The sequence below is a fragment of the Haliotis rubra genome, unplaced genomic scaffold (assembly GCF_003918875.1).
Source record: "Haliotis rubra isolate DU_JTF1 unplaced genomic scaffold, ASM391887v1 Scf178, whole genome shotgun sequence".
Classification (NCBI taxonomy): domain Eukaryota; kingdom Metazoa; phylum Mollusca; class Gastropoda; order Lepetellida; family Haliotidae; genus Haliotis; species Haliotis rubra.
The window spans coordinates 1542394-1555614 of NW_025765758.1; the positions used below are offsets into that span (position 1 = coordinate 1542394).

General features: G+C 38.2%; 1 protein-coding gene across 2 annotated transcripts in view; it reads left to right on the forward strand.

The window, feature by feature from the left end:
* The first annotated feature begins 5905 nt into the window (after nucleotides 1-5905).
* The window catches only part of LOC124273226 (glutamate receptor-like), a 56630-nt gene continuing 49314 nt past the window's right edge, over nucleotides 5906-13221 (forward strand). Inside the window, exons 1-2 of one of the 2 annotated variants that reach the window (XM_046708441.1) lie at nucleotides 5906-6201; nucleotides 6317-6532. In XM_046708441.1, the coding sequence (XP_046564397.1) occupies nucleotides 6412-6532 (121 nt within the window). In that variant the 5' untranslated portion in view covers nucleotides 5906-6201; nucleotides 6317-6411. Of the gene's footprint in view, nucleotides 6533-13221 lie in introns of both variants that reach the window. The other variant, XM_046708442.1, reaches the window with a different exon arrangement.

The window sequence follows — 13221 nt, forward strand, 5'->3', positions numbered from 1 at the left end:
GCGGCGTAAAACTAAACTCACTCACTCTCTGTAAGCCTTCAGGTGGTTTCATCTAGCTGTCTGTATACAGTTGACCTGACCTAAGCGTGTGCCTGCAGGTGGTGATCTCTGTTCAGATGATCGTACATATGTGTTAAACTGCTAGTGATCTTATCAAGTTATCTCTATACTTTTAACAGCATTAAAACAATCTAAAAGCAATAAGAGTCCAAGATCAGATGGTTTTACTAATGAGTTCTTTAAATTCTTTTGGCTTGACCTTGGTGACTTTCTGTGGAGATCTCTAAACTACAGTCTTAAAGTTGGTCATCTGGCTATAACTCAGAAACAAGGAATAATAACATGCATCCCAAAAGGAGATAAACCAAAGCAATTTCTCAAAACCTGGCGTCCAATTACCCTACTGACTTCTACTTATAAACTTCTATCGTCCGTCATTGAAGACAGATTTTAAAAAGTCCTCCCCAGCATCATTAATGAAGATCAAACAGGATTTATGTCTGAGAGATATATTGGAGATAATATTCGTATGATTTATGACCTTCTTCATCATACAGAATCGAAGCAATTACCAGGAATGTTGCTACTCGTAGTCTTTGAAAAGGCATTCCATTCAGTATCTTGGTCCTTTATTTTTAAAACATTGAATTTTTGGGGTTTTGGTGATGGTATTATTAAATGGGTTTCTATACTCTATGAAGATACTAAATCAAGTTTAGTCATAAATGGTAAAATGTCTCCTGGATACCTGTTCTACGTGGCTGTAGACAAGGCGACCCCTTGTCACCATATATCTTCCTACTGTGTGCTGAAATACTATCAGCTCTTATTAGAAAAAAATGAAAATATCAAGGGTGTAGTGGTAAATAACATAGAATACTTGATCGCTCAATATACAGATGGCACAGCATTTATCCTGGATGGCTCAAGGAAATCTTTCGAAGGAGTCATTGACACACTAGATCTGTATGCACAAATCTCTGGACTTAATATTAACTATGATAAATCAGAAGTGATTTGGATAGGAAGTTGTAGAAATAGTAATGCTAAATTAAGAGCAGATCTAAACTTACGTTGGAACCCAGGAAGCTTTAAGATCTTGGGGATAATTTTCTCGACTGATATTAACAAGATGATTAAGCTAAATTATGAAAGTAAGCTATATGAAATTGAAGAAATTATTAAACGATGGATGAAGAGAACTACAACCCCTCTAGGTAAAATTGCTATTATCAAGTCACTGCTCATTTCCAAATTAAATACCTTTTCCTTACTCTGCCCAATCCACCTGGTGTGTTTTTTAAAGTTAAATAGTATGTTATTTGGTTTTCTCTGGGATAATAAACCTGACAAAATTAAACGAACAATAGTTTGTAGACCAATTGTTGAGGGTGGGCTTGACATGATCGACATATATGCCTATGTCAATGCCCTGAAAGTAACATGGATTAGAAAACTACAACAACAAAACCATGATAGAAAGTGGAAACACCTGCTGATAGAAACACTTCCACAATATTTAAACCTTACACAGTTTGGTAGCGACTGTCCACACACTTTCAAAATCTATACAGACTACTTTCTGGAAAGATACTCTGAATGCTGTTGCCAATTATAGCTATAAGATTTTCTTAGGGATCCCCTTTGTATAACAGAAACATAATTATAGATGGCAAATCTTTCTACAGAAAAACATTTCAAGAACATGACATTGTTAATATTCATTATTTACTGAATGATGATGGTCACTTTATGACGCTTGTACAGTTTTGTCATAAATTTTACAATATATATTTTACTGAATTTCATGGAATTGTAAAAGCAGTAAGAAAGTACCTCAAAGCTACAGGGATTAAGAAAAACCTCAAATGTGATGTTAGATAACCTTATAAACATAAATATGAATAATCTTTTTTCATGCAAAAAAGGATCAAAGAGCTATTATTTTAAAATCACTGAAGATGAAGAAAAATTGAAGATCATCGAAAAATGGGAAGATGAAACCTTGATTAATATTAATTGGAGCCATATCTTTATACAACCCTTTAAGACAAGTCCTGATCCCAAGTTAAGATGGATGCAATGTAGGTTGCTTCATACAATATTTCCAGTAAATACATACTTGATTAAAATGAATATTGTTGATAATAATCTTTGCACATTCTGTGGGAGTGAGCCTGAATCTATACTTCACCTTTTCTGGAACTGTAGATTAAGTAAACATTTTTGGCAAAAAGCTTTCTCAGTGGATTGAACAAAACTGCTCACACACAGGTATTATTATTTTCCAGGTTGATCTGATCCTTTTTGGTTGTTCATCCACTTTCCAAACTGATGATATTTTTCATCTTATTTTGCTACTTACCAAGTATCATATATATAAATGCAAGCTGCAAAAGAAATCACAAACCCTCTACCATTTCAAGAAAGAATTAAGATACTATTATTTGATAGAAAAAGCTAGACATTGTTAAAAAGCTATTCTTAATGACTTTGAAAGGGAATGGGCCATGTATCGAAACTTAACTAATGAAGAAATATGATCTATTCAGTAATTGGGTATGTATGCTTTGGTGTGAATCCGTTCCATGGAGAAGGCGTCATTGTATGGGGCGTCATTTGTGGCCAGAGAGTGAAAAGACTGGTTATCGATATGATCCGAAGAAATCTGAATGCCCAACGATACAGGGATGATATGTGAGACCTTTTGTGGTGCCCTTTATTCGACAACAGCCAAGAGGTGTCTTTTTGCAGTACGACAACGCAAGACCTCACTCTGCCAGAGTTGTTCGAGAACAACGTTAACGTCAACGTATTGCCTGGGCAGCACGTTCTACCCATTAAACATCTCTGGGATCATCGTGATCGTCACCTGAGACAGCATATATCACATCCCAGCGAAACGAGATGAACTTGAGCATACTCCCTTGGACTTGTGGAACAGGATTTCTGCTGAAGCGACCATTGACGACGTCAATGAGGAGACGGGTGTTGTATTGTATGGATGCCCAGGGTGGTCACACTCGCTATTTAGATGACGTGTCCCCTGACTCCTGTCTCATTATGTGACTCTTTATTCACTTTTCGAATGAATTCAGATTTGTGTAACTATTAATCGTGATCCCTTGGCTCTTAATGAGTTGCGGTAAATGCAAGACCAGCATTACAATGAATTTTCAGTCTAATTATTTGAAAATCATTTCTGTTTGTAAAATAATTATCGTAAATCTCACATACGTCTTTCTTTCTGGTCTTTTGCCAGGTAGTTTATTATTATTACTTAGTGTTAATTAGTCTTTAGGCCTTATGACTCCTGTCTACAGGAACAAGGTGGCAGTCATATTGGTCATGCTATTAATCTGTCAGTCTATAGACGATCCAGTCCAGACATTTCGCTATTGCTCACCCCATGAAGGCATCACTCCACAGTGCCCTAATTTCAAGGCATCGCTCTGTGATCTTATCAGAGAATCAATATATAGAAAGTGTTCAAGTGTACCGCATATGATATATTTTCGCATGACACTTTCACATTCTATTACCTCTTTTGGGTTGAGACTCCAAAAGTACTAAAGTTTCTGAAAAGGTGTAATCACATATGATTTTTTACCACTTTCTAAATGACATGTGTGTATTTAAAATTTTCGGAAGTTGAAGCTGTGCCAACTTGCATTTATTAGAGGGGTACACAAAGTACGTGATCTAGACTACCAGTTGTCAGACTTCCATTTTTGTGGAAGCCGAAGTGGTTGAGTGGGCTGAGTGGCTGGAGATGCAAATGCCTAACACTGACCGTTTGGGTTCGAATCCTGGTTGGGGCTCAACCACACAAAGGTACCAGAATCTGTACTTTACTCAGAAAGAGTAACCCCAAATAAAAAATGTGTTACAATATATACTTGCAATTGATTAATGTGATTCTATCCTTTTTTGACGCATTCACGTATCCGCTATAAGGAAATCTCCCATCCATTGCAAAACCAGAGATATAGATTATGATTGAGGACGACACATCCTGAACCAATTTCGTACTTTACCTGCTTGGCAAAAAATATGTTTTTAGAGCTGAAAGTTCAGATGAGCCGCACCTCCTGGGTATTCTATTCAAGTAATGAGCATGGTGTTTGTGCATCCGGTTCATCAACTATTATTCAACATTAATCTAGTGCTCAAACCCGTGAAGATCCGGGTTAGAATTGATCTTCAGTAACCCATGCTTGTCGTAAGAGGCGACTAACGGGATCGGGTGGTCAGGCTCGCTGATTTGGTTGACACATGTCATCGAATCCCACTTGCGTAGATTGCTGTTCATGCTGTTCATCACTGGATTGTCTGGTCCAGGCTCGATATAGCTGGAATATTGCTGAGTGCGGCGTAAACTTTAACTCATTCACTCACTAATCTAGTGCTCAAAATTAGCGAATGCCTTAGGTCCATGGCAGTTATATCTCATGTCGGGCCAGTCGTTTCAACGTAGTATGGATCCTTATGTCCTGCGGTTTAACTAGTCTAGGTCTGCAGCTTCTAAAGTCTGTGTGTCCTGATACTATATATATATTCATTCATTTTACTAGTTTACTCTAATTCAATTGTTTTAACAATCCAAATAAGATGGTAGTTGGTTCCTAGAACGTTCACGTATTTATGTTACCTTATTCCTGTTGTGGTTGTTGTTTTAATATAAAATTGTTAGTTGTTAGATGGGGAAAATGATTCATAACGAAATGTAGATTATTGATTTAGAAAATGGTGTTGTACGGGAACAACATTATTGTCAGTGTATCGTGATCACGTTCGGTTTTAATTTTCTTTGAACTGTGTTTCGACCTTGAAGTGGTGAATTTCCTCGAGTTGATCCTAATGGGAAACACAGCTCTAACAGCCTTAAGCTCACATTTTGATTACATGAACATGATAAATGTGTTATAATGTCTTTCTACAATAAGGAAATACATTAATTAGAATGAAAGTTTTTTAATGTTTTTATAAAGAACTAAGAATTTTTTATTAAAAACACTTCAGATGCTCGCAGGATCCATACAGGGTTGTAAATTATACCTAGCATTGACTTGATGTGAAGATTATGGTGAGATTTGTAATTTAAATATCAAGCAAGGATGTCACTCAAGGAGAGCGATTTGTGAGGCATTTTAAGTTACCTATCCATTAGCAATAACAGCGGCAGAAGTCATTCCATTATCATAATATATTCCTCCTAAAAGCATACTAACGATAACAATTATCATGAAGATATACCTATGGATCACTTTTCTAATAGTGATGACAGATACCCTGATACCACAAGTCTCACCCGTCCAAAACACATGCAAAGACAAGAGCCATATTACGCTATTTGAAATCTTCGTCGAGAGCCCAAAACGATGCAAGTGGTGTCCTCATGGGCATATATGAGATGCAATGTGTATAAATATCTGTCAATCACAACAATCACGTGACGAAAGCATGATAATATACTGCACATACGCTGTAAATTCACTGGACCAAGAGTTTCTTGCAAATTGTCCACCGAGACAAGGAATCCTTGGCCCAGCGCTTCATTGGTAAAATTCAGTTACTATTATACACATGTTTGCCTTGTTCTGATCACATTGGTTTATTCCAAATGACCTCTGTTTTGTAATAGCTACTCTAACATATAGGTAAACACAATCTTTTTCTGTCATTGGTAATGATGTTAATATTAGGTGACGACAGGGCGTGATGGCAACAACAACCACGATGACGAGGTGAGCAATTATCGAAGGATAAAGACAATATATAAGCCTTGGTGCCGTATCTCCGTCCTCTCTCAACCGCTCCTCACACACACAACCAGTTCTCAGGTAGAGGCTCCACAAGCAAAAGGCTGTGCTTGCCGCCTGATCGATGTCACATACCCAGGAATCAATCTCAACCAGTCATCAGCGCTCCCTGAATCACAAGTCGGAGACGTGTCCGTTTAACCGCTGGATATTGATTTAGTGGTAGTTATCAATTTTTAACTGCGTTGTTAACTCCAGGCAGGTAGCCTGTGCAAGACAGCGCCCCTAACGGCGAGTTTCCACTAGTCGTCTGCTCCACCACCTGTCACCTGCGAGCGGGAACGAGAGAAGCGAGGACGGGACAGCTGGATTCTACAGGAAGTGGTACTCGTCGGCTGAACACTCGCAATGTGAACGTGACGAATGGAGGGAGCATATGGTATTCGGTGTCTTTCAAGGGAAATGGATATATATTACGGAGAATATATGAATCCAAATGGTCGCGTTTTTAAGAAGTTAACTTAATGGTATAGCCATACATCATTATTTACTAGGCGGTGTGTGATGCTCGTGAGTGATCGTCTGAAGAAGCTCCACAGACAATCCGGAAACTCCGACGGGACAGAAGGACCTACCCGGACCACACGCAATGGCTGCAGCCACCCCTGAATCATCCACCCTCATCAACACCCTCGTCGTAACGGGACTGCTAGTTCTTTTGGCTGGCACTAATGTCGTAACATCGCAGACATATACAGTCCTGACCATAGGTAAGTTCCACCTTGTATGTCCCCGTGGGTACACTGGACACATTAGCTCAGCAGCTGTGTTTAATCACAAGCAGTTATTTTGATTGTATAAGTATCGGTGTCTGTAACTGGTTCAATCAATTAGAGCGTTGTATTTTCAGAAACATATATCACATATTTATTGTTTCGATACCTTTGCAATCTAACCGCAAAGAACATTGCTTAAGGTTTTATAGATAATTATGAAAAAGGGACGATGGTTCCACATTACCAACACCTGAAGTTGTTTTTACACGACTTCCGATTACAGAAAAATTATACTTATTCATGTCGATTATAACCTCAAAAGTGTATCCAATGTCAATCGAATGTGAACATTATAGTCTTGTGTCTGTCATTATTTTTCCAAAGTCGATACCCGTACGATTGGAATTCGATAAACGTGCTCATTTTGCGGAAACCACATCCTAAGTCTTAAATAAGTAGGGAATGATATGAGCAAAACATGGTTCCAATTAATCCTGGCAGACAAAGCTTTGAGGATCTGATTGGTCCAATGTGCTCCCCCAACACCAGAGACAGAAGCAATTGATAACGATTGGTCCTCATTGCCTTAATTTGATGAACTTACATGTCCTTTGTCCATACATACATAGAATTGGGCGCCACAAATAACACACACAACCAAAATGTAGTTATTTAATTGACCACAAATTGACATCATTTTTCTGGTAAATAGTATAGTCTTATCAATATGATCTTTGAACATGACAACAGATTGAGATGCAGATACACGGATGCACCTTACCATCACACCGTAAAAGAAATGAAATAGATAAATATTTCCTTATGAAAGTCATTTGATATGACTAAACGTGCTAAAAACAATTTCTATGCGTACATAGATATAAAAAATCAATGGTCGTCAATTTGGCCCAACCAAAATATAGGACATCCGGTGCTTCAGTTGGGAATGGTCATTTTCTTTTTTTTAGAAAAACGTTGTTATTATATATACATATTTCGAGCTATGAAAACGATAAGAGTGGTATTTCTGTAGACAGAGTGGTGTTTCTATACACAGAGTGGTGTTTCTATACACAGAGTGGTGTTTCTATACACAGAGCGGTGTTTCTATACACAGAGTGGTGTTTCTATACACAGAGTGGTATTTCTGTAGACAGAGTGGTATTTCTATACACAGAGTGGTATTTCTATACACAGAGTGGTATTTCTATATACAGCGTGGTATTTCTATACACAGAGTGGTATTTCTATACACAGCGTGGTATTTCTATACACAGAGTGGTGTTTCTATATACAGCGTGGTATTTCTATACACAGAGTGGTATTTCTATATACAGCGTGGTATTTCTATACACAGAGTGGTATTTCTATAAACAGCGTGGTATTTCTATACACAGAGTGGTATTTCTATACACAGAGTGGTATTTCTATACACAGAGTGGTATTTCTATACACAGAGTGGTGTTTCTATACACAGCGTAGTATTTCTATAGACAGCGAGGTGGTTTACACCATTTCGGAATTTCTACAGAATCTTAACACAAACAGATCACATTGCCATATGACATCAATGAAGGGTTACTACTGTATGGAATCATCATTCTGGGTCGTTGCAATCTGCTGTTTCCGCAAGAAGGCAATTAGTAAAAGTCATCTTGGTGCTTCATCTACAACTAAACCATGGAGTTTAAGAGCACTTGATGATGTTGTTGATGTATTGTAGCCTATAAATAGCACCAGCGCCATCCCGATATCATTAACGTGGTGATGTGGAGCAGGACTAAATACCTTTGTGGGCTGCGTCATGACTGATTGCATATAGCCGACAGGTGTGCATGCGTAACCACCACGGGCAAACTGACTTGGATAGTAACCTAGAAGTACACTGCAGATGCGTTTGTGTCGTGGTGGTGTTGGGGGGATGTCCCTGGAGACGTAGTGAAATTAAGATCACGAACATGAACACGATACGACTGCGTGATAATTATTTACTCGGGAACATGGACCAAATGAAAAGACATGTAAGTCCCGTAACCATTACAACTACCGGTAGTACCTGATATGAGGCGGTTTTAAAATGAACCAGCTTTAGTAGGATCAGTTGGTCAGGAACATAGGCCAGGGAGATGAGTGGGTCTAAAACATGGATATATTTGACCAAGAACATAAACCATCATTATTGAAGGTATCAGGCAAAAAGAAACCTTTCACTTTGTGCGAGTTCATTAAAAAAACACACGTGAAGGTCCGGGTTAGAATTGGTCTTCAGCAACCCATGCTTGTCATAATAGGCGACTAACAGGAGCGGGTGACACATGTCTTCGTATCTCAATTGCGTAGATCGATGCTTATGTTGTTGGTCACTGGATTGTCTGGTCCAGGCTCGAATATTTACAGACCACCGTCATATAGTTGGAATATTGCTGAGTGCGGCATTAAACAACAAACAAGCAAGCAAAATCATTAAAGAACAACCTTCAAAGGGTGGCGCTCATGTGTACCTTGTTATCTTCATGATTGTTCTGACAAAAATGCTGCAACCAGTTTCATCGCGGAATAAAATAGTTCCTCATAAGGCGAGTAATACAAGCCCATGTATGCTGAAGTTGCTTTAAAGTAGCATCTTATTGATGTAGAAAACAACAAAGAGATTCACATACTATTATCGTTACGTGAGGGAAGTCTTAAATTAACTACTTCAGTAAGTCAGGCACGGCGACAGCGTGTAGTAATACATTTACATTAAGTACAGGACGCCAAAATGGCCGACGCCATACACGCGACGGGAGGGACTTCGGAAGTTGTAAACAAACCTGTAGCGGTTACAAGTGTTTTTCTTCAATGATCAATTATTGACCGATCGTTGATCGATGGTTGAAAAGATGTATCAAGTAGATATTGAAGTACATTGTATAGATTTCTGTAGACTGTCATTGCCTGTCTGAGCACGGATCGACTCAAACGATTTTGTAAGGATTCCTTCGTTTTGATCACTTGGAATGGTCACAGCGAGGACATTCATGTACCTGCTACAACCAAACCCTCTGCACATACCCAATGTAGGCTAAATGTTAAGTTGCAGGGTCGGGAATGGGTTGGAGTTGCAGGGTGACATCCGTGGAGGTGGCGGCTAGGTTTCGTCAGGGTACGTTCTGGGTTGGTGTGGCCATAGAAGGTGTCGTGTTGGTGTGGCCGTAGAAGGTGTCGTGTTGGTGTCGTCAGAATAGGCGTAGGGTAGGGGTCTCTAGAAGTCTACCCGTTGGGTAGAAGTCACAGGTGTGCCTTCGGGCAGGAGTCAGCCAGGTTCTTACCTGCAATTATTGTACCGAATTCAGTAAAACGCGCATCTGATCAGAGCGTTGATTAGCGCTTCTGATCAGAGCGTTGATTATCGATTGGCAATGATTGTTCAGGAGATTGTATAAAAAACTAAAGTATCAAATATAACAAAAGAAATCATCTACACTAGAAGATCAGGTTCGCGTTCAATAATTCATCTTCGAACGCAGTCAGGAAAAGATATCATTTAAAAAAAAATTCTCAACAAAAGGTTCAGGCATAAAACACATCATGACTAAACCAATAAATCTTACTTCTTCATCCCAACATCATTTCTAAAATCATCAGAGCACAGGTTAATTCTTTTGTCCAGTGGGTGGTCACATCTGAGGCATAATGAGTCCATTTATTGTATGCACGGAAGCGAGAAATTCTCGTGCTTCCCGAAAAGTGTACTTTTATGCATGACAGACCTTAAACAACGATCACTGGACAGCACGAACAGGAAGGTTAATAAGGAATTAAGGAACTCGTTCCGAATGTAAATAATAGACTTTTGTGCGATCTGCTAAGTATATTTTGTCTGTGTTTTAAGTCTGTTTTTGAAACAGGAAAATAAGAATACATTCTTGGTAAACCGTATAACTTAGTGTTTGTTTAATGTTACCAAACCATAAGCTTTTTTTCTGAATTGTACTCATGATGAAATGTTCTTCATGGAATAAAACATTTTCTTAATGAAAAATATTGAACATTTGTCGGCTTGACCAGTGCCATCAACATTTCACACCCATGTAACAATGATAGTAACAACAATCATGATAATAATAATAATGCAGAAGGCTGCAGTGTTCGGGAGTCTTCATATTCTCCGGTGGGTTCTTGGTGGGTTCGACTAGGCAGCTCTTCCTGGGAGAAATCGAATTCGTTGTCTGGGATGCGTGTAGAGGGGGCAAGGGCCCTGAGCTGATGATGAGCCTTACCAGCCTGACTGTGCCAGGATCACCCGAACCCTCTCTGCTGCATTTTCATCTTAATCTATGAAATAACAATAACTTTATTCAGACTAGTTTGTTTCTTTACTTTCTCAATGAAATTTCGCGAGGATATTTTTGTATACACTGAATAAAAGTATACATATGCCGGTCGAAGTTAGGAAAATAATTTCATCTGTCTTTATGCAACGAGGGTTGTTATTTTTTGAGGATGAGGATTGCATATGAAAAATCTGGGGACGTTGTGATGGATACATAGCCATGATTCTACCGTCGTTTTCTTAATAGAATGGACGCTGACAGCGACAGTATTCAATGGAAAGCCTTTGGTTTTATCCTATATTGTTTATTCGCTTGCAAATATTTGAGTTGGGACGTTGCCATGACCACAATTTAACACGGCTTATAAGCATTATGATATATTCTATATTATACTCATCGTCTGATGTATGTTATTTCAGAAGCCCCATTGATGTAACCAATAATTTTGTTTTTACAGAATATGAAACCTCCTGAAAAATAACCTACAATGGCTGTTTTGTTTCATTGAAGAACATATTTAACAGTTCCTGTCGGAACTCTTGTACTGAAACCGAAATAATCTCAATATGTCTGATGTTAATAGAAACTGTGAATTATGTACAGCAAATATGTGTTAAAATGGATGTTTACACATGTAATCCGGACGTGAGCACTGAAGACAGACGCAGACAGAAAACAACAACTGTGAGATTACTATCAGACACGTTCACATATTGACTAACCATTCACTGCTTGTTTTAGTTTTAACCAGAGGGCAGTTTGTAGGGCATTCTGCTATGTAACATGTGTTGGGCGGAATCAGAGCATTACACCGACATACTGCAGCTTTCTGATAACCAGGACTAATGGAAGCATATGCAAATATTAATGTATGTGGTATTACCTTTAAATATCATAATGGTAATATGTGTTTAAACATTCCAGGTGTAATCGGGTGTTTGCAATATTTCCACATCAATAGTAGTTAGAGCATTGAAATGTTGAATGTAAGTCACTCATCCTTATTAACCGTACATCACAGCAATAGTAGTTAGAACGTACAAGTGTTGAATGTAAGTCACTCATCACTATTTACCGTACGCCACATCAATAGTAGTTAGAACATAGAAGTGATGAATGTAAGTCACCCATCAGTATTTACCGTACGCCACATCAATAGTAGTTAGAACATAGGAGTGATGAATGTACGTCACTCATCACTATTTACCGTACGTCACATTAATAGTAGTTAGAACGTACAAGTGTTGAATGTAAGTCACTCATCAATATTTATCGTACGTCACATCAATAGTAGTTAGAACATAGAAGTGATGAGTGTACGTCACTCATCACTATTTACCGTACGTCACATCAATAGTAGTTAGAACATAGAAGTGATGAATGTAAGTCAGTCGTCACTATTTACCGTACGTCACATTAATAGTAGTTAGAACGTACAAGTGTTGAATGTAAGTCACTCATCAATATTTACCGTACGTCACATCAATAGTAGTTAGAACATAGAAGACATGAATGTAAGGCACTCATCACTATTTACCGTATGTCACATCAATAGTAGTTAGAACATAGAAGTGATGAATGTAAGGCACTCATTACTATTTACCGTACGTCACATCAATAGTAGTTAGAACATAGAAGTGATGAATGTAAGTCAGTCATCACTATTTACCGTACGTCACATCAATAGTAATTAGAACATAGAGAAGATGAATATAAGTCACTCATCACTATTTACCGTACGTCACATCAATAGTAGTTAGAACATAGAGAAGATTAATATAAGTCATCCCTATTTACCAGTGCCAACAAACAGTAGTTCCTGCATATCTTATAAAAACCTACGAGGAATAGATCGGTTTATTACAGATCGTAGTTCAAATGAATGGTTATTTTTTTCGTTGACTCTGAGGCAAAAGTGATGTTTATAAATAATCAAATGCATAGTTCCTAAGTTAATACTCTGTTGTTTGATTTGACACATTGGTGACAAAAATTGACAGTGACAGCAAAAAGAGTGCCGGTTTTACAACAGTTACAATATGATTAAAACGTGGACGCATATCTATTTCCGTTGAAACGATGATCAACAGCACCAAAGCTTTCACAAAACGTTTTTGCCATGCAAGCCATACTATTATGAGTATAGTGTTTATCACTTGTCAGAGGGCTGGGTCTGAAAATTTCCATATCAACCATGTATCCAAGGGATTGATGATGACAACAAAAGGGACTCTGAGGGATTATCCTGCCGCACTTTTTTATGATGATACTCGAATGTTGAATCACAAACAATCTCATTCAATATTTATTCGTCTTTAGACAATGTACAACTGCTGCGAGACTTTTTATGAACGTACCATCTGGAAG